Consider the following 22500-nt stretch of genomic DNA (forward strand, 5'->3'; position numbering starts at 1 on the left):
AAAAGAACTATAATAAAATCAGAAAACTTAACAAACTGAACTTTCACCTCTGAGCTTCTAAGGGGGATGTCCTCCGTCGCCCATGCCCCACTGGGTCCGTCCGGTACCCACAAACACAAACACACACCCATCTCATGAGGAATCAATAACCAGTCCAGACCAGGACCTCACATGCACACAGACACGTTATAATACTTGATATTCACCAGTCGGGTGACCATATTTTTAAAAGTGTACTGCTGCATGTTCACGCACATGCACACGCTCATGAATGCAGTTATGTACACACCATAGGCGTTTTCATCAGGACCGGGCACACCTGCCCAGAGCACCTATCAACAGCTCTTCACGAAGGAAGGAGCAGGCTAACCCTCCTGGAGCTCTGGCTTTCAGACAGCTAACATTAGCATACTGACAGAAAGAGCTGCAAGCATCATATTACTCAGCCTAGCAACAGCCTTGACAACGACACATTGATTGATTGACACAAACAAATCAGTGTTGACTTCAGACACGTCATGTTTTTATGATGGTTTAGGTGATAATGATAAACATCTATGTCAGCGCTGAAAACAAGTTCAATGTTATAATTATTTTAATTGAAAACTGGGACAATTTAGTGTTTTACAGATATTTGTTGGGACTCGGGACACCCAACTGGGACAATCCCAGACAAACCAGGATGTCTGGTCACAGTAACCATGAATGAAACTGGAAAACAACATGAAACCTGCTGCTGTGGGAAGTAGAGACTGTACCAGTCTAGAAGAGAGCAGAGTGGCAGAGAAAACAGCTCTCCATGCAGGAGAGGCCTGAGGGAGAGCGCTCAGTTAAAACACCACAAAGTAGTCCCCTGAAAAGTGCTAGTAAATAAAATGTAGTATGATTATTATTATTAGAATAGTTATAATTATGATATATATATTAGAATAAGTTCAAACATCTTAGTTTAACCGTGTCACGATATTCTCCTTCAGAACACTTTGAGAACAAATATTATTGCGACACAAAACTGCAGAAGAACATTTAACATGCAGTAATTCACGTTGTAGACTCGACCACCGACTGACTGTGGAACAGTAATATAACAGGGTCCAGCATCAGACCAGGTCCACCGGGTCAGCGTGTAAAACGGTTTCGGTCCTGAGGACATTTTGGAGTTTTTGGTTGCTACTGGTTACCATGACGACGTTCGACCTGTGAAAACAGACAGTGGGTTGTTTGTTTTCGTCACCGTAGAAACAAGACGAAGTGACTGTTTCTGAGATGTGGGAACCTGCTGCTGAGTGACCTGTGTGTGTGTGTGTTCAGCGTGTGTGTGTGTGTTCAGCGTGTGTGTGTGTTCAACGTGTGTGTGTGTGTGTGTGTGTCTTCAGCGTGTGTGTGTCTTCAGCGTGTGTGTGTGTGTGTGTTTGTCTTCAGCGTGTGTGTGTCTTCAACGTGTGTGTGTGTGTGTGTGTGTCTTCAGCGTGTGTGTGTGTGTGTGTGTGTCTTCAGCGTGTGTGTGTCTTCAACGTGTGTGTGTGTGTGGGTGTGTCTTCAGCGTGTGTGTGTCTTCAGCGTGTGTGTGTGTGTGTGTTTGTTCAGCGTGTGTGTGTGTGTTTGTTCAGCGTGTGTGTGTGTGTGTGTGTGTGTGATGGACAGATGAATGGACAGAGGTGTAATTAAATCCTCATCCTTCAGCTCCGGCTGAAAGTCTGTCTCCTCCTTCGCCTCCTCCTCCTCCTCCGTCTCTGCTCCTCTCTCTGGGCGACACGGCGGTGGGGCGGCTGCCAGGAGGCCCCTGGGGGCCCTGGGAATTGTGGATTGTGTTACCTTTAAACAAAGCCAGGCTAGCTGTTTCTCCCTGTTTCCAGTCTTTATGCTAAACTAAGCTTGCTGTTTCCACCAGTCTTTATGCTAAGTTAAGCTAACATCTGAACATGTGACTCAAGAGGAGGATTTCACTAAATGTGGGACTGTCCCTTTAACAGGTGCAGGTGTTTGAATATTGAAATATCTTATGAATATCTAAGTGACCGGGAGGATTAGTAAGTTTGAGAACCAATAAAAAGTCAGAGAACATGTAAAGGATATGATTGATATTGTCTTATTATTTCTCTATTGTTTGTTGTGGATGAAAGGTCAAAATTAATCAAATATATCTGTAATACTGATCAAATCAAATGCAGCTCATTGATATTCACAGTGCATTATTTATTTCTTGATTTAACAGGAGTCTCCATGTTGGTTCCAGGTCTGGATGTGTTCAGTGCACTGACGCTGTGTGTTTGAGGAGACAAATGATCAATGATGTCATGATGATGAGGAGTCGGTATCTTCATCATCAGCTGTGAAACTTCTTCATGAGTTTTGAACAAGCAGCCTCTCAGATGAGTTCTGCTCTCAGGTTTCTGTCGCAGTATCGATCTGAGGCTGAGAGTCAGAGTGAGGTCAGAGCGTTGTTGCAGTGCATGATGGGAGTCTGCCAGGCCGCTCAGCTGCCAACATTCAAACCTCTTTCAGAACACAATGCAGCTTTAATGAGCGCCGGCTGCTTAACATGCACCATATGATGACTCGCTGTGAAAGATGCCTCTGCAGGCAGTTTGTCAGTGTGAAGGTGACCGAGGGCCGAGAGTGTGGACCGACTGATAAACAACACAACAATACACAGCAATGGGGGGGGGGGGGGGGGTATCAGTGTCACTGATGAGACTGCAAGTAATGATTCATTTCTATTATTGTCGGATTAGTTTAGTCTTTAAAAACTCTGAAATTAATGTTCATCAGCAGCTCCCGCAGCTATTGTTTTTACTATTATTCTTCTTCTTACTTATTAAGCTGCACTAATCAATATTTATGTATTAACAGTGAATGAAAAGGCCGGGTGATGTGAAAGAGGACACTTGAAATGACAAATTTCCATCAAAAATCAGCCAAATTCTAACAGAATTTCCAGAAAAAAGGCCCAAAGAAAATGTGTTAATGCTTGTTTCCATATATATCAGTGTCAAAAATAAATGTTAACACACTGTATATACTGTGTGTAGACACATGCTGTGTATACATGTGTATACTGTACATAACCACATACTGTTTATAAAGGAACCTACTACATCACCCAGTCATTAATCATCCCTCTCAACAGAAACAGGTTTACTTGTATGTTAACATCATATATTGCTGATTCTGATTCTAGCTAATTCTCCAGTCGAAGAACAAAACTTTAACTGTTGAGGTGTCAGATTAATGTTCATATACGTCATTTTGTAACGTTGTTTTTAAAGGCGCATGTTTAGGTAGGAGGACCTGTGTGTTAGTGAGTGAACAGAGGTCTGATGGTTTATGGACAAATAAATTAAAAACTCGATGTTAAACACTGACATGTAAACTGAAAATGTGAAGGACCAACAACAGAAGCCTGAGGAACGCCACAAGTGATTATTGACTCTGTCAATGTGATGGTCATGTTGCTGTGTGTCTGCTGGATGTGGAAGTAGTCAGTTTGTCTCATGTTTGACTCAACTACTTTATAAGCTGATAATATGTCCAGGTTATTCTGCTGCCCCATATAGCTACCAAATAAATTAATGCTGCTTTAAATGATAAATCAATAATCAAAGTTATTCACAGTTATTTTCTGTTCTCAGGTTAAACAGAAGATCCATCAGGTTGAAAACGGACGCCTTTCAGAAGAACTGGAGCTTCTGGGGTTGTAGAAGCAAAATCTCAGGTACGGAAGGAGTTTGAACCCTAACCCATGAAAAAAAACTTTGGGTTGACCTCTAAGAGGATCTGACTAGAGGTCTCCATGGGTCCATTTGGTTTCTAGTCACCAAGATACTACTTCTGTCTGCCAGTCCTAAGGGACTTCCTCCAAACTCACATGACATTGAAGAGGCATGAGACGCACCCTGAGATGCTGAAGACTTTGGATATTGTTGGGCTGTCTTGGTCAATAACCCTTTCCAATGTCACATGGAGATCAGAGGCAGTGCATGTGGACTACAGGTTTTCATGGGTCCAAAAGTTTGGACTAGATTTGAGGCAGACCCGTGGAAAACCTACTGGGATGCAAACAAATCAATTTTCAAAAAAGAGACCCAATTCAAAAGACACCTGAGGACCTCAGTCCAAATAGACTGGAGTATAATTAGACCCGATCCAAAATGCGGTAGATCCAAACAGATCCAAGTATTTTGACACACTGAAATGAGACCCGTGGGAAATAAAATTGACCCTACCTAGGTCCAATATGATTTGGACTCAGGTCACAGGTTGGGTCACAGTTAAAAAGAATTGAGTGGACCTGTGAAGACCTTTAATTGTGAGATGATGGAAGGAGCACTTTGAGGAACTCCTGACCCTGACTGACACCCTCAGTGACACCCCTTATCTATTTCCCCGGTGGAGGTCACGTAGGTCATCAAAAGGTTCTACAGTGGCAAAGCAGCAGGGGTGGAAGAGATTCATCCCGAGGTGCTGAAGGATCTGGATGTTGGTGTGCTGACGTGGCTGACGCACCTCTTCAGTGTCATGCGGAGGACAGGGTCAGTGACCGTAGCCTGGCAAACAGGGGCTCCTTGAAAAGTGGATTCTGGCCAACTCGAACCTCAGCTTCAGGAGAAGTGATGTGGCTTCTGTCCTGGTCATGGAACAGTGGACCAACTCTTTACTATTGTAAGGGCTCTGGGTGGTTGCCCAATCAGGCTAATGACCTTGTGGTCCTTCGGGATATTTTAGGATTACTGCAGGTATACAAGGTGCAGGTGCCCATTACCGCGAGCCATCTCGTCCATGTATAATCAGAATGAGACCAGCCAGGGAGGCCTCCTTAGTGTCTGTTGGACTGTGAAACTGGTTCTATTTGTGGTTTTCATGGAGTCTGCAGGTCCAGCAGAGAGTGTCTGTTTGGATGACCTCCCCAGATAGAGAAAGCACCAATCAGCAGTGATGTGAACTTGTATTCACCAGTGAGATGAGTGGATCCAAGCAGCTGAAATTCCTGAGTTTCCGTAGCAGCGTACCTTGGCACAGCATTCAGGTGAATTCAGACAGAATGCAAAGTGAATGTTAGAGATGGCGTTAAAGTGGGTAACCCATACTAATACGTCGGGTGGTGCAGCCTGACGCAAAGACGCAGAAGTTTAAAATATTCAAACTTATTTCTTTATGTTTCTGTCAGTTCTGTGAGATCTGAACTCAGTTTAGGGATGAGGAGAGGAGCTCTGTTGTTCCTGCATTAAAAACCAGAATGGACCCAGACTGCAGGGTGGACGAGCACATGATCCACATCATTTTGTATAGAAGTATAATTTGAGTTTTCTGCTCTCAGTAGCGCCCCCTGCTGGTGAAGCTACTGAAATGTTCTGGGAGGGTGTTGACTGTCTGAAAGAAATGTATTTGCTTGTTTCCATGTTGTTCTGAGTTTTACTTCTCACATGTCTCACTGTGTTTTAAGCACAAAGACAATAACTGTAGGGAGAAAACTCATTTTCAAATTATAATGAATTAACTACAAAAACACCAGGTGGACTCTGCGGTCCCCCCCGCAGACTGCCTTCATTTCTGTATTCAGTTTTAGCTCCGACACCAGGATACTTTTTGTTTTGTTCCAACTATTTCTGAGTGTGAACTCTATAATGTAACATCTGACTGTAAATGTACAAAAGCATTAATGAAAACAATAATGCAAAAACAAAAGCAGAAGAAAAGGAAACCACGCAGCAGTCCTGTTAGAGGTCAGACCTGTTCCAGAGTCTCCCAGAGTCTCCCAGTTGTTTGTAGGTGGCAGCGTCTCTGCAGGCTGTTTGGACAGATGTTCTGAGGAGAGACAAGACAAACGCTGCACATCTGGACTGCTGTTGGTGGGAAACCCCTCAGGGTGGCCCTACCTGTGGCCCCGAACCCCCAGGGCCCCCCGAGGCAACAACAAGAACCAGGTCTGGGTTTGTTTATCTGCTGCTTAGATCCAGAAAAAACAGCTCAGACACTGCAGAAAAGAATCATTACTTTAAATACATCATAAAAAATAAGAATTAATAGCTAATAATTAATTTAATTTAGATGTTTTATTTTAATAATTCATAATTGATACGTTTTTTTAAATTCTGAGAACACTTTCAGACTGAATCTGAAGCAAAAGGGTTAAACTCCACATTTATAGTCTCTGTGTAAATGGACACCACTCACACACACCTGACCCCGCCCCTCCAGATCAGCCCCACTGCAGCAGCGAGCGCACTGTCCGGGAAGTTCCCTCAGTTTGTCCCAGAGCCGAGCAGGACGGGACCGGGTCCAGAACCAGTTCCACCTAGGTCATCCCAGAACAAAGACCAGGAGATAGGAGGAACTCATCGGGTCTTTTTTCTCTTCTCGGATCTGGACGCGCTTCTGGTTTTACGCGTCTCCGGGTCGCTTCTCCTGGACCCACAATAATTTGAGGATACCTGGAATCACTGCGTTGATCTTTGCGCGTGCAGACGTTTTCTCCGGACACGCGGTTTCTCTAATGACACGCGCACAGGCTCATTGATTGATTGACTGACGGGCGGGTCATATGTCGGACTGTGTGGAGTCCAGTTCTCATCATGGACCCTCTGCCGCTGCTGCTGATGGTGATGATGATGATGATGAAGGTCAGTCAGAGTTTATCGATGAAACTGATATAAAACAATGACAGTTTAACAGATGATCGATAATCAATGAATCATTCAGTCATTCATTCTCTGTTCTATAAACAAAACGAGATATTTAAAGACATCAACAAGGAAATAAAAGAATATTTTGTGTAATATGTAATAATATGCTAATTAATTAATAATGAAAATAATCACTGAAGTACAAATAAACATTTATATCAATAAATTACAACAAAGACGTGATTAGAAATAATAGTAGAGAGGACAGGGGCCCCTCAGTGTCTGATGTATTGATTTATTGACCCTGTATTTAGTCTTAATGTGTGTGTCTGAACCACGAGGACTCTGATTGGTTGAAAACTGTAGTTTAATGTTCTTGTGCTTTAAAACAAAAAATCATCCTGGAAACATTCAGGCCGTGGCGTCAGAGGGAGCTACAGCTCTGCTTTAATTTTCATGAACTCTCTGTTTAGTTTCAGTTTCATCAGCAACATTACATTATTATTATTACATTCATTTATTAATTAATATGTCTCCTCTTGTGTCGATGATGTTCAGAGACAGAACATGAAGTTTAAAGACAGGAAGAACGAAACAGAACAGCTTGAGAGTAAATCTGTTTCAGTTTGTGTTGGTGGAGGAGGAGGAACAGAGGAGGTTCACATGTGGGTGACAGATGTCTGAGAGGAGGAGGAGGAGGGAGAGAGAGGAGGAGGGGGAGATGAGAGAAAGGAGGAGGGAGAGAGGGAGGAGGTGGAGGAAGGAGAGAGAGGAGGAGGAGAGAGCGAGAGGAGGAAGAAGAGAGAGGATGAGGAGGAGAGAGAGAGAGTAGGAAGAAGAGAGAGGATGAGGAGGAGAGAGAGAGAGAGTAGGAAGAGGGAGGAGCAGGAAGAGAGAGGAGGAGGGAGAGAGGGTGGAGGAAGAAGAGAGAGGAGGAGGAGGAGAGAGAGAGAGTAGTAAGAGGGAGGAGCAGGAAGAGAGAGGAGGAGGGAGAGAGGGAGGAGGAGGGAGAGAGGGTGGAGGAAGAAGAGAGAGGAGGAGGGAGAGAGGGAGGAGGGAGAAGAGAGGAGGAGGAGGGAGAGGAGGAGGAGGGAGAGGAGGAGGAGGAGGGAGAGAGGGTGGAGGAAGAAGAGAGAGGAGGAGGAGGAGAGAGAGAGAGTAGTAAGAGGGAGGAGCAGGAAGAGAGAGGAGGAGGGAGAGAGGGAGGAGGAGGGAGAGAGGGTGGAGGAAGAAGAGAGAGGAGGAGGAGGAGGAGGGAGAGAGGGAGGAGGGAGAAGAGAGGAGGAGGAGGGAGAGGAGGAGGGAGAGAGGGAGAGGAGGAAGAAGAGAGAGGAGGAGGAGAGAGAGAGGAGGAAGAAGAGAGAGGATGAGGAGGAGAGAGAGAGAGAGAGAGAGAGAGAGAGGAGGAAGAAGAGAGAGGAGGAGGAGGGAGAGAAAGGAGAGAGAGGAGGAGGGAGAGGGAGAAGGAGGAGGAGGAGGGAGAGAGAGGAGAGAGAGAGAGAGTAAGAGGGAGAGAGAGGAGGAGGAGGAGGAGGGAGAGAGAGAGAGGAGGAGGAGAAGGAGGGAGAGAGGAGGGAGAGGAAGAGGAGGAGGAGGAGAAGGAGGGAGAGAGAGAGAGACAGAGAGGAGGAGGAGAAGGGAGAGAGAGTAGGAGGGAGAGGGAGGAGGAGGAGCACATGGAAGAAGAAGTGTTTCACATCTGTACTGAATCAGTCTGCTGCCACGTCTCAAACTCTGAGACTGTTCTCTGTTTGAAGTTCTCTGTTGACTCTGAAACATCTGTAAAGGAACATCTGTCTGAAACATCTATAAAGGAACATCTGTCAAAGTCTGTCAACTGAAACACAGACCAGAGGAAGAACAGTGTTCCTGTCACATGTCTGAAGACTACATTACCCATGAGCCCCGGCTGCCGTTGCCATGGAGAAGAGGCCAGGTGTGAACGAGAGTTATAATGAATTAAAATCACGTCGCCATGGTTACTGAATGCATCCATCGAACCAGAATTTAAAAGTGAATTAACTGAAGCTGCAGATTGTTTTTAGTTTTCTCAACACGTCATCTTTAGTTGATGGAGCTCTGTGATTGGATGTTTGCTAGTGAAATGCACCCTGGGTAGTTGACGTCTACCTCGGAGGCTTCTTGTAGACGAATCATCAAAGAACCAGATCTTCTCTGACAGTTCATCTTTTGTCCTGATGAGTCACCAACATTATCACTGCAGGAACCAGAGGCACCTCCTCACAGCAGCACCTAGTGGACTGCAGAGGAACTGCAGCAGACTGCCGCGCTCAGCTCGGAGACTGCTGATTGGTTAAAGATCCTGATTGTTGTTTTGTGTTTTCAGACTTCTGGCAGCAGCAGAGCGACGGAGACGTTTGGAAGAACAAGAAACAAACGCTACGCCATCAACCCTGTCGGACACAAGTGGACTCACCACAACATCTCGTACAGGTGGGGATCAGCCCTGACCCCCCCCTCTTTTCTTATTTATCATTTTCCATTCAGCACTTATCTTTAGTTATGTTCTTATGATTTATTTTTGTAGTATTTTGGACCAACCCATGTAGTCTTCGTCAGGAGACCACTGACGATGCCCCTACTGGTAGTTTGCATGAAAAGGACCTTCCTACCATTAGTGGGTTACAGGATCCTCACAGGTTCCTGACCCCTGACCCCGACCTCCCTACTCCCTCAGTTAGAAGCATTCACAGCAGCTGCATTTAAAGTCTGACCGAAGTAAAAGTATCAGCAACATGCAGCATCTCTGTCTGGAGATGGATGTTACAGTATGTGTGCAGGAGGTGCTCAGGGAGATCAGCTGATCATCAGCTGATGGTGTTAATGTCTGAACCTGTTTTATATTGAACAGCTGAGTCAAACAGGTGGAAGCAGCTCTGATGACTGACTGCTGCTGTTGAATCTGCCTGTCTGTCTGCCTGCCTGCATGTCTGCATGTCTGCCTGTCTGTCTGTCTGTCTGTCTGCCTGCCTGTCTGTCTGTCTGCCTGTCTGCCTGCCTGTCGGTCTGTCTCTCAGGATCACAAAGTTCCCCAACACTCTGAATGTCGAGGACACCAGGAAGGCCATCAGCATCGCCTTCACCAAGTGGAGCGACGTGTCACCGCTGACCTTCACTGAGGTTACCGACGGCAACGCCACCACTGACATCACCATCGGTAGGTAGGAGACGAGGGGAGGAGTTTATTTCAGGTCACGTTGAGAAGGATGTGGTTTCATACATGTGTGTGTTAGGTTTCTACACCTTTAACCACACTGACTGCTGGTGGTCTCCTCTCCACCCGTGTTTCGACGGTCTGAACGGCGAGCTGGCTCATGCCTTCCTGCCGCCACGGGGAGAAATCCACTTTGACAACCACGAGTTCTGGATCCTCGGCAAGTCCAGGTTCAGCTGGAAACAAGGTAACTGTACTGCAGATTAAGTAATGGGAGTAGTACAAGTTGTAGTACAAGCAGTAGCAAAAGTTTAAAATGAATGTATTGTTATTAGGTGTCAGGTGTTCATGTCATGTGACCCTGCAGGTGTGTGGTTGAATGACCTGGTCCAGGTGGCGGCTCATGAGATCGGTCACGCTCTCGGTCTGTGGCACTCCAGAGATCCTCAGGCTCTGATGCATCCCAACGCCACCTACACCGGCCAGAGGAACATCGCCCAGGACGACATCTGGGGCATCCAGAGACTCTACGGTACAGTTCACCTCATGGGAGAACCACAGATCAGAGTCCGCACCAGGAGGAGGTCTCACTCATCTTCACCGCATTTTACTGTAAAAAAACTTCAGCTGAGCATGTCTGTGTGAATCCATCAGCAGCTCTTCATCATGACAGAGAGAGCTGATTCAGTCAAATCGAGGACTGATCGACACGTCAGGCTGAACTTCAGTCACGGCCTGTGTGTCAGAGGAAATATTCAGATCAGGATCAGGTCACCTATGGAGATAAATGAACGCGTTATCTCAGATAACGGCATTAAACAAGGCATCATTAAAATGCTGCTTACACATTATTAGTAATAATGTTCTGATAATACAATATATGATACGGCAGTTTAACTGCTTCCTAATGAGTATTTTTACTTTTGATATTTAAAGTACTTTTTTCTGTTAAAATTCTATACTTCTACTTATGTAAAGTTTTAAACGCAGGACTTCGGAGTAGCGGAGTATTTCTGCTGTGTAGTACTGCTACTTTTACTAACGTAATGGATCTAAATACTTGTTCCAGCACTGCTGGTCTGACAGCTGTTCCCGTTTGTTTGCAGGTTGTCTGGATAAGAAGCGAGTCTGTGATCCGTGGGCTCGACTCGGCTTCTGTGAGCGGAGGAAGACCTTCATGAAGAAGAACTGTCCTCAGCGCTGTGACCTCTGCTATGGTGAGACGGCATCACGTCCTCCAGCATCACGAGTCAGAAACTAAACGCAGGGTTGATGTTGGACAGTCGAATCGGGTCACTGATGGTTTTGATCTCCCTGCTGCAGCTGGGACGTTCAAACAGAAACCTGATTCTCTCTCTGAGGTTTGTCCAACTGTCTCTGGTATGACACTCATTTCCTGTCTTCCAGAGCCTCTGGAAGCGGTAACCACGCCAACACCGCCTCCGGCCAACGTCAAGATCAAGATGGTTCCCCGGGGGAAGGTGGTGGGTTTCCGCTGTGGAACCAAAAACCCCCGCTCACCGCCCAAAGTCAGGTCAGCTGATCAAACATGATGAGTGTGAAATGAATGAATGGAACAATGTGGGAGTGCAAATAATTATTATGTTTTATGTTTATTATTCATTACTTTTTCTCTTTCTTCTTTTCTCGATTAATTGATGAATTGTGTGAATGTCAAGCTGATAACAAAATACATCCCAGAGTCCAAGGCAATATCTTCAGATGTCAAAAGTCCAAAACCTAAAGAGATTCAGCTTACTGAGCTATACAACAACAATATTCTCATTAAAGATGCTGAAACTATCAAAATAAATTTTCTGTTGATCGGCTAATTGATTGTTTCAGCTCCGGATGAAAGATTATGATGTTGACCGTTTTAAAGGATAGGAACAACACTCACATGGGGAAGGTCATGGGGAAACAACCAGCAACCTTAAACCAAAAATATTTCTTGTCATCCCTTTTCTTTCCAGCTGGTACAAAGACGGCGAGCAGATCCTGACCTCCATCCCCGGCTACATCATCATGAAAGACCGAGACCTCCGCATTGTCGCCAATGAGTTCAACGAGGGCGTTTACACCTGCCGAATTCATCGACAGGGAGACATTGTATCCGCCAACTCCTGGGCCATCCGACTGAAACCAGAACAGCCGTCCAACAGTTGAGGACACCGACAGAGTTGGAGGGATGGAGGACAAAAGAATAAATGAAGGGATGAAGGGAAGTACTGGTTTTCACATTTGTTTAGCGACAAAACTCAACAACACTGAGTATGACTGGATCTGTGGAGGTGCAGAAGATCAGTGTTCTGAACATGTCTGGACCTGGACATGGCTGGACATGATTCAACTTCTGCTGTAATAAATCGAGAGAAAAAGACTTTGAAAGGGTTTCATCCAAAGCTCTGGGACCAGATGGTAAACTTGTGGCAGCTCTGCATGACCTCTTGTCCTCATAATCTTTCAGGCATGACGTCATGTACCCATAATCCTGTAGGACGTCATTTACCCGTTATTCCCCTGCAGGATATCAGGATGACCATATGTATCTGTAATGTCCCGGTAGGACATCACATCATAATCTTGGCAATTCTCTCAGGATGTCCTGCACCTACAGTCGTCTCAGCAGGGCGTTATGTGCACATAATGCTCCATGTCATGTACCCATAATTGAATGGGATGTCATATACCTGTAATGTCCTGGTAGGATGTCATGTCTCTGAAATCCTTATGGCATGATGTTATGTCACTGTAATCATCTCAACGTGACATCATGTACCTGTAAAACCCTCATTACCTTCCTGTAGGAAATTATCTAACCGTAATCCTGTAGAACATCATATAGTCCTCACAGCATGATGTTGTCTACCAGTCATGTCACTCGTCGTGTGACGTGATGTCCCCATAATCTTGTAGACTGTCAGGTATCCGTAATCCTTCAGGCATGACGTGACGTCCTCATAGCCCTCCTGACAAGGTTGCTGGTTGATGGATGTAAACTAGTATCCATACAGGGTAACCTTATGTACCCATAATTCCAGTGGAATGTCATGTTCCCATAATTCACAATGGACTCACTTCACTGCGACAACAGCCGGCGGCAGTGCTTTGTTTTGCTCCATTTTGACTTTCAGGTTAGTCAACAAAAAGTGTGAGGTCATGATTCAATATTTCATGATGAGCCAACATTAATATCACATGATGCAGTACAGTTTCTCTCAGTACTATATTATCAGGTTGATCAAAGAATCCAGAAAGCACATTTTATTGTTTAATTTCTATTCAAGCTTCAAGGTGCATGTATTTGTCATTCTACAACACAATGAAATTAAAGTTCACGACAAACTCCACAAAAATGATGTTAACAGTAAACATGTATAAAGTTGATAAACCAACAGCGCAGACAAACAAATATTACAAATTATGACGAATACGTTTATTTTCTACAAAACTCAGCTGTGTTTGTTTGGGATCAATGCATCAACATATTGTGGCCTATAGAAAGGACCAGACTGTTGTTACATCCCCACTAGCTAACTTTAATTACTGTAGATTAATGAGATATATTAGATGCTTAGCAGAGACAAAGATGTGACCCCTCCTGTGACCTTTGACCTTAAACCGGTCTGATTTCCAGCGACACTCACTATTGAGGTTTGACTCCTGAACACCCAGGAACAGCTCTGGCCTCTGAGGTAACTTTGGACTAGTGGTTACAGTCAGTATTGCAGGTCATGTGATGCCCATGGGCCCAAAAAGACTTTCCCATAGACAATCATTACAAAAGTCACACCTCTGTTATTATCAGAACCCATTAGCTCAACAAGAAGTGTAATATAAAGTAAATGTGATCTGGCAGGAAGTCAAACCACTTGCTGGAGAAGGACTGTGGTGCTCGATGGGCCCAAAAACCGACGGCTGAAATACTTTGGCGCTCGGAATGAACGAGAAGCCGTCTTGGATGACAACATCCACTTATCTTAATAAATCCACACTAATAACAGACTTCTGTCAGACCTGATGTCTGAAAAACTGAACTGCTCAGAATCTGATCTGAGGTCAGATTTATGCGGCCTTCTTTGTCTCTTTTTGACTCTTTGGACACTTTGTCATCTGCTGATTGGAGTGAATCTGTGACCAGGACTGATTTGTGTTTCCATGGCTTTCCCTCTGACTGTGATACAATATGACATGGTGTGACATGATCCTACATATATAGTGAGTGTATATAATATTATAATGTTATTAAGAGACAAGTCCCCTGAGACTACTTCTGTTATGATTTGGCTCTTTATAAACAACATTGAATTGAAATTGAATTGATTAGCATGTTCCAGGAGGTTCCAGGGTGATTAGATACCTGGATTCACTAAACTCAGATAACAAACCTTTGTTTCTCTTGTTTTATTAGAAAACATTCAGGTAGCAACTTCTCATGTTCAGGCTCACTTCGTTTTTACTGGAATCAACCTTTTTCTCTCCAGTCAGAAGTTCACTGTTTTTAGTCCAGTCGTGTGTCCTTCATGTAGACCAGAGTCCAGGTCCCATCACAGACCTGCAGTTTATCATGTGCACATACTGTAGAAGACAGAAAGAAACACACCCGTCCAGTGTTTTAGTTGTTTTACTCATTGTGTGTAGCTGTAGTCTTTTCTGATATATTTTACTACTAAACACTTTGTTTATACAAATAAAAACTGTCTAAATCCTGTCAGCTGTTTAACCTCCACTGATGAATTTGTCTGTCTTTTCCTTATTTTCTGTCATATACATATATATATATATATATATATATATATATATATATATATATATATATATATATATATATATATATATATATATATACATATAATGTTACAATGTCGGATATTCATACTAAAAATAATGAGGTAAATGTATGTAAAAGTAATCCCTGTGAACCAAAAGCTCAGCTTCAGACTGCTCCGAACACTCCGTTTCAGTTTTTTCAACCGCCATGTCTATCTGATGTCAGACAGGCACGGTTGTCTTTATATGGTATCTCTGCTCCAGGCTCAGACCAGATGTTTATGTTTATGTCAGCGTTGCTTAGTAACGTTAGGTTTACAGTTTGCCAAGCACAGGGGTGATGTGATCATGCCTTCCAGTCCCAGTGGAGAGACGAGCAGCAGCGCTCTGGACCAGCTGGAGGCGGTGGAGGGAGTCCTGGCTGAGTCCAGAGTAAAGTGCGTTGCAGTAATCAAGCCCAGAAGAGATAAAAGCATGTACAAGTTTTTGTACACAAATTACCTAATTGTGGAGATTATCACATTGATGACACTGATTTTCTATTTTGAATTCTTAAATATGATCACTAATCAAACACCTCTGTCATTAATCACTGACACTTTAACTCCCCCTGTTAATAAGTGTACAAACCATTAATGCATGATTTATAACACACTGTAATGTTGTAAGCAGATATGAGGTCATTTTTCTAGTTTATTAATTAATGTATTTGTTAGCTATTCTTGTATGAACACATATCAACCATTTATTGATAACTGATTCAGTGGTTTAAATATTACTGCAGGAAATGATGAAAGTAATTTGTGACATTTTGACTTTTATCACATCAGTTGATATTAAATCTTTTGAAAATCATAAACCATAAAATATTGACTGAATATATTTAAATATATTTCCTTTCTGTGTTTGAAGCTGAATCAAACATCATAAAACACTTCACCGGGTTTAAACTCTTCTGTTGATTTCATATTATTATAAAAAAAAATGTTTTAAATATTAAAAATTTTCAAAAAAGTTCAAACAATTTGAACAAAACAAACACTACAGCAACATGAGCAGATCTCAAAACATCAACATCACGTGAAAAGATTCAGATTGAATCATATTTAATATTTAATATTAGGTATTTTAATGAACGAATATCAAACAGAAACAATAACTAATGTTTAGAAATGTACATTAGACATATAAATAATTAAAAAACAACAAGAAAACATTTTTTATGATTAATGAGATAATACACATTTCAAAATGTGCTGCATTAGATTTAAAATGAAAACATGACCAGACTGGGCTGTCTGGTTTGAAAGAGCAGGTTCAGACACAAACAAAAGCCCGCAAACAAAGACTGGTCTGGTTTTAACCCCCGCTGACCCAGATCTGCTGTTTTCTGTCTGTATCACTGATGTGGGTCAAACCAGCTCTGTCCACACAGGGACAACAAATGGTGTCTGGTTCAAGTCCAGACTGAAGGAGACAACAGGACAACACAGTTCAAACCTTCATAAAGTTATTTTACAATAAAGAAGTCGCCGACATCAGGTGAACATTTTCAGAAGGAACTCAAAACAATGTGAAGTTTGAATATGAGATGGAACTTAAATCATCCTGAAGGAAGTGTTGAGCCCAAGATGCTCGAGAGACATCGTGACATGAAATCTGATCTAAATAGATTCAATCTGAATGATTCAACCTGAATATATCATTTTTATAAACTACATCTGTATGAGGTCAGGGATTTCATCAGATTGATAATGAAAATGTTTTTCTTTTGGAAAAATATAGTGTGCACAACTCTAGGGTCCAAGGTTCGAGTTCCTGAATCTGATCAGATGAGGACAGTCTCCAGCTTTTCAGTATTGTGTCAGAGGTGTGCCTTTAAGTTTGGACATAATCAGACATTTACACAACCTGATTGATGTCACTGTGTGCAATCTCTTGTAGACAAGATATTACATAATTAAAGTCTTAAAGACCCCCATCATCTGTCTCTTTGATCCAGAAATGTTCCGGCTTTACGCATGCGTCGCCCAGTGGTCTCTGGCCCTCGTAGTTGATTTCAGAGTAGATAATTATTAATCTTTTTACTGCTCCACAATTAATGGCACCCATGGCAAGTACAATATCAAGCAAGTATGCTAGATTAATACCACTTTACCAATCATTTGAGCATAAACAAAGTCCATTACTTGATCCATCTTTCAGGCCTTTTCACTTCATCCAAAGCAACACATACTCACACAGCCATTAACCCGAGGCAGGTGACCAGACGCCTGGAGACTTAACTTTTGTAGGTCCAACGCTGACCAGGAAGTCAGACTGCATCAGTGCAAGTCAAAGAGGCAGTTGAAAATTCATCCAAACCCACTCCAGGAATCAGCGCATTTCCAGGAAATCCAGCCACAGCTACTTTTACATACATCAGTTTTCTTTTCAGAGCGAAGATCAGTTCAGAAACTGGATTGGACTTTGAGTTATCTCCTCCAGCTCACAGGTGTGAGTCTGATTGATCTCTGAAGTCTATTCTGTGTCCACAGGACTCAAATTCTATCCAAACAGCACCATCTGGTGGAGCAACAGAGCTACTGCATCAGGAGTCCAGTCCATAGTCCAGTCCAAGACACAGTACAGGTCAAGACCAACACGTTTTAAGAAACATATTCATCTTCAGACATGAAACACAAACACAGCGTCCGTCTTCAAAATGAAACTTTATTAAGTGAGCAAGAATGTTCAGGTGAAGTTGCACACAGTGCAGACACACCTGTCAGCACCTCCTAACCTTCTGATTCAAAAGACCTTCATCTCATTTCATCTCATTTCCACTGAGGAGGAGGAGGAGGAAGAGGACAGACATCAGATCAGCAGAGATTCAGCTGGAATGTGAAAAAGACTCCAGATAAACAGAAAATCAGTTTGGGAACAAGAAGAAACCTTAAGCCTGATTTTGGTTGGGATTAAACACTGGTACAGTTTACAGGAACAGGTTGGACTATGACCCCCCCGGCCCACCCCGTGTTGTACTGATAAAGTGTAATCAGTGGGGGCGGGGCCAAAGCACAGGTAAACAGAGAAAGGCACATGTATGGCTTGTTTACAGGCAGAAACACCATGGGAAGGTCAGCGGGCAGCGACACATGAAATGTACACAGATAACAGAATGAACACGGTGGGGTGGGGGGTCGGCTGGGGCTGTGTGGTTGTTTCTGTGCATGAACGACTGCAGATGTCTCTCAGAGTTCAGGAATGTTTTGGTCGCTTCAGTTCAGGGTGGGAACATGGCGGTCTGCTGGTGTTGGTGCCGTAGCCCCGCCCCCTGCTGGTGATATCACTCTACATGCCCATCCTGATGCTCTGGATGATCTGGAAAATGGCTGCAAAAATACAAACACATGGACAGTCAAAGAGAAGCTCCTTTCTACTGATTTTATTTGTATTCATTTACAGTTTGATTTGATATCTTTAAACATCTTTAAACATCTTTAAACATCTTTAGATATCTTTAAAACATCTTTAAATATCTTTAAATAACTTTAAATATCCTTAGACATCTTTAAAAGGTTGCTAACATTTGGTAGCATAAAATAAAGCTAATAAATGCAGTAACTGTTTGAAGCTGTTCTCTGTAGTCACAAGACACTTCACACGCCACTCAATGTATTTCATTTAAATATTTATAACTTCATTATCTCCTCTTTATTTGGAATTATTTTCATCTTTTTTATATTACTACTACTGTTATTTATTTATTTGCTACTACTGATCTATATGCTCAAGGATTTCTCACAACCAAAAAGCTCTCATTAGTGTAACTTTTAATGTAACAGATCTATTAATCACTAATAAATAAATAATTAACATGAATAATGCCATTGGTTACAGCTTACAAAGCCTTGATAAATAGTGACATATTAGAAAGTGGACATTTTTAAAATGTAAATTAAGTGTTTTGTTATCAAAGCGAACAGCTGATGTCTCAGCAGATCTCAGATATGATTGTTGGACTTTGATGTTTCAGCTCTTTAGCACAGAGTGAGACCTCTGTTCACTAACTGATCTTTGTCAAGTCTGAGCATGCTCAAACACACACCTGGTGTTTATTTATTGATTTGTGTTTGTGTCATGAGTCAAAGTGACATGCAGAGAGCAGTGACATTTAGCCCCGCCCCTCTCCTCTGACATCAGCAGGGGGCGGAGCAACAGTCACAAATTAATATTACATATTAATATTTATATCTGAATTTGCTTGTTGGTGTTTGTTACTGAGCAGCTGCAGTTTCCCTGTTTTGATTCATGTTCTTTTATATAATTGTTTATTTATTTTCCATACAGGCAGTACAAAAAAATATGGAAATATGGAAATCAATCAAATAGATTGATTTCTTTCTTTGAGAGTCTACAGATGAAGTTATACAGAATTATGAAGTTTGTAGACACAAAACAGAGTTTGATTTGGTGGAATATTTGAATATATATATATATACAGTATATATATATACGGTTACGGTTATGTAATTGTAATATAAATGACAAGTGAATTTCTTTAATGTTATTGGGAAGATTTCAAACATCTAACTACAAGCAATGAACAGGAAGTGTTTTTTTTTTGTGTTGGTGTGTTTGGTGAAGAAGAAGAAGAAAACGAAGAAGAAGAAGACCACTCACCTGATCCACAGACGACAAAGACAAAGAGTGCGAGCAGCCAGGGACCTACACCTTTGTCCTCAGCCATGTTCCTCTGAAAACACACACAGATCAACAGTTCACACACCAGCAACAGTACCAGTTATTCAGACTAGTTAAGAAATCGTACATATGTATGTATATATATATATATATATATATATATATATATATACACACACACATACATACATACATATACACATATACATATACATTTCTACTTTCTCTTCACGTGTGTTAGTAGTTTGAAGTGTGTCATGTCTGAATGTTATTCTACTGTATATTCTATTTTATAGAATTTATATGAAGCATCTTTGGCACAAATATTTACTTGCAGATAAACGATCTTATCGATTCGTTTATCTGTAAATTCAGTCTCCATCAGTTAATATGTGGTAGCAGGTTATTAACGAGTATTTAAACCACATTAAATTGAATGACTGGAAGATCAATTATTAATTAGTATTTCAGCAACCGAAAGTAGATTTTTTGGACATTTTTCACGGTTTTCTGATGATTTGTGGACTAATAATTGATCAATTCAATGTAAAAAAAGAATCCCTTCATAGATCCATATGTTAACTGTGTCCTCTGCATCATCCATCCTCATATTAATGAACCAGTTTAATGAATCTGATTTTATTGATACTAATGATTATTGATTAATTGAAAGTTTCCTGTAAATTATTACAGGATTATATCTGGGATACAAGAAACAAGAAACACATGAAATCATTTTGGAGAACTTATTAAAGAGCACTTCCTTATCTCACCAGACTGTGCCACGGTGTAAACTGGGTGTCACTGGGACTGGACTGGTTTTTCAGGCTTCTAACTGGTTCAGAATCATAGAAACCTCCTCAGTCTGACCTGGATTTCTAACTCAGGTCCACATTGAGTCTCTGGTGTTGGTTTTTAGTCGTGTTTTCCTCAGAAACAGTGAAGCTGTTGTTAAACTCACCGTTGACTTGGCCACGTTTCCTCGCTGAGTGATGTTCTTGCTGTGCTTCTCGTTCGCCATGCGGATCCTCTGTTTGGCCACCATCTTGTCTTCTTTTTCTTCTTCTTCTTCTTCTTCTTGTTAAGTTGAGTGTTATTCAGGTGAAGTTTGTTTGTGGACAGTATTCTTCTCCTTCTGCTCTGTGATGTTTCCTCCGCTGGCGGATCGACTGGGAGCTCCTCTCTCTTGTCTACGTATCAAAAAGCTGAAGCCCCGCCTCCCGACTCCCGCGTAAAGTAACTGTGTGTCAAAATTAAACTTCCTGTACGCTCTTTCAAAATTAAATCCATCGATATTCTGATGTCACTGAAATCTTGTTAATGTAAATAATGTTCTTTTTATGCTCTGGTCTCACTCCAAAATATGTTTGATTAATTTGATTGACAATTAGGCAAAGTCCACATATACATTTAAAATGTCAAAATATCCTCGAATATCAAAGTTGTTTTTTTATGGTCTCATTACAAAGATTCCTTAAAAGTATATCCAGTAAAAATTAAAAGTCAAAAGTATATACAATGTAAGTTTATATAAACTATATATAGATGTTGTACTGCCAAACATCACATAATGTCTCAGACAAACATTTTTCATTTTATTTTGTACATATTTATTAATTGAATTAGTTATACGTTATCATTTTCCATGATTAATTTGTTACTATGCAGTCTTTTCTTGCTGTATTTTGGTTACATATACTGTATTCATTGTATTGTCTCTCTCCTATTGTTCTCACTCATCTTCTCTCTCATTTCAATGTAAATCTTGATCTTAATGAGTGAATGTTTTATTCACATGTATCTTTTCACTAAACAAGTTTAACATTTTCCTTTAAGACTTAATATTTTTGCTACCAGTCTTTATTTATGGGATTTAATACAACAGTACAGTTAAATTCCGTATTTAATATTTGTCATACTACTTTGTTATTGTTCCGTGCCCTGTAAAACACAGACACCGCGCTTTTACTTTGAAAACGGAAGTTACCTCACCTTCAGTTGCTCTCCGACAACTTGACGCAGCTGCCACTCTCAGTACCAACTTTAAACATTTATAAAAACAAGCTTTTTCTTATTCATTGAGAACAATGCATCGTATTTGTGATAAAACTACACAGTTTATCTCAGAAACCTTTTTTTCAACGCCAACATTTGTTTTTAGAATACGTGTTCAAAAACCGAGCTGATTGTATGCTGATGTGGCACTGAGCGACCCGCCTCCTTTTGCGTTTACGTATTTCCGGTATGCAGCTTTTCTTCTTCTGGCACTCTTAAACATGGCACCCCCCATCCCGCTGTTAGCAGGTGGGTAATTTCAGTTTTCACTAAACTTTGTTGTTGTCTTTTTGGAATATTTACACCGACATGTTACTGACTAATCGCGGCCACCGGCTGAAAGTCAAATATCAGGCTCTCAAATGTCAGCGAAGCCGATAATCTTCCGTTCTTTTAGGTAGAATAATTATTAAGCCAAACACTATTTAAAATCGGGCATTTGTTTTTGGCAAATACATTTAACGTTATGTTCTAAAAGAAAACTTCAGATCTTTGAAATCAGTAGAATCTTCGGATTTATTCGGCATAAATTAAATTCACAAGAAGTAATCTGATAAAACAAATCATCTTCTAAAACTTGATCACGCTGTCCGAACTAAGTGAAGAGCTGGAGGTTTTCCCAATGAAATATGGCCTTTTCTAAAGGAAGAGAAATCACATCCGCAAGCTTCCGTTCTCTTAGAACAGATATTACACCACTCAGTTTAAAATCAGACGATTTTTGTTGCAAGACTTCAGTAAGCAGCAGTGTTGATATTAAAGCTTAAATAAAACCCACGTGTCGGTTAGCTAACTCTGAGTGAGCTTGTAAAGCTCGCGCACATCCGTGGCTGTATGATAGTATAACTCGATGTGGTGGGAACATGGAGAGATGTCTTTATTGATATCTGTCTATCTAATAATGAATGAGATAGTTAGAGAGCAGACTGACTGACTGATGACAACTATGTTGTCCTGCTTTGTAACCTTCACGGTAGTGTTAATCAGCGATTAATCAATCGCTGATTAACACTGATTCAATCAGCTCCAGTTTCTCCTTTCCATAAATGAAATCTGTTCTGTTCTGATTTGTAGAACTTATAGGGTATTTGTGTTTTTTTTATTTCTTCAGTGAAATGATTGAAATAAATGATTAATAAACATACTTAGCAGGTTTAGACTATTCTCTTTATAATATTAAACAACACAAAC

The 22500-nt window shown here is 41.5% G+C and overlaps 3 protein-coding genes across 4 annotated transcripts in view; 2 read left to right on the top strand and 1 right to left on the bottom strand.

Moving 5' to 3' along the window:
* The first annotated feature begins 6497 nt into the window (after positions 1–6497).
* Positions 6498–11964, top strand: mmp23bb (matrix metallopeptidase 23bb). The gene is made up of 8 exons (XM_070906426.1): positions 6498–6620; positions 8971–9077; positions 9662–9801; positions 9878–10045; positions 10166–10330; positions 10905–11015; positions 11206–11332; positions 11772–11964. Exons 1-8 carry the CDS (start codon positions 6573–6575, stop codon positions 11962–11964), a joined length of 1059 nt encoding a protein of 352 aa, XP_070762527.1. The 5' UTR covers positions 6498–6572.
* Positions 11965–17260: 5296 nt separating this feature from the next.
* LOC139285152 (stress-associated endoplasmic reticulum protein 1) lies at positions 17261–20437 on the bottom strand. Its single transcript, XM_070905638.1, has 3 exons — positions 20216–20437; positions 19234–19306; positions 17261–17942 (listed from the first exon to the last, which is right to left on the bottom strand). The coding sequence occupies exons 1-3, from the start codon at positions 20297–20299 to the stop codon at positions 17902–17904; spliced, it is 198 nt and encodes a 65-aa protein (XP_070761739.1). The 5' UTR covers positions 20300–20437; the 3' UTR covers positions 17261–17901.
* A 1087-nt stretch (positions 20438–21524) lies between these two features.
* Positions 21525–22500, top strand: part of eif2a (eukaryotic translation initiation factor 2A) — a 9662-nt gene continuing 8686 nt past the window's right edge. For both annotated transcript variants that reach the window (XM_070905796.1, XM_070905795.1), the window contains exon 1: positions 21525–21558. In XM_070905796.1, the coding sequence (XP_070761897.1) occupies positions 21531–21558 (28 nt within the window). In that variant the 5' untranslated portion in view covers positions 21525–21530. The remainder of the gene's footprint in view (positions 21559–22500) is intronic.

Source organism: Enoplosus armatus, chromosome 5, assembly GCF_043641665.1.
Source record: "Enoplosus armatus isolate fEnoArm2 chromosome 5, fEnoArm2.hap1, whole genome shotgun sequence".
NCBI classification, from domain to species: Eukaryota; Metazoa; Chordata; class Actinopteri; order Centrarchiformes; family Enoplosidae; genus Enoplosus; species Enoplosus armatus.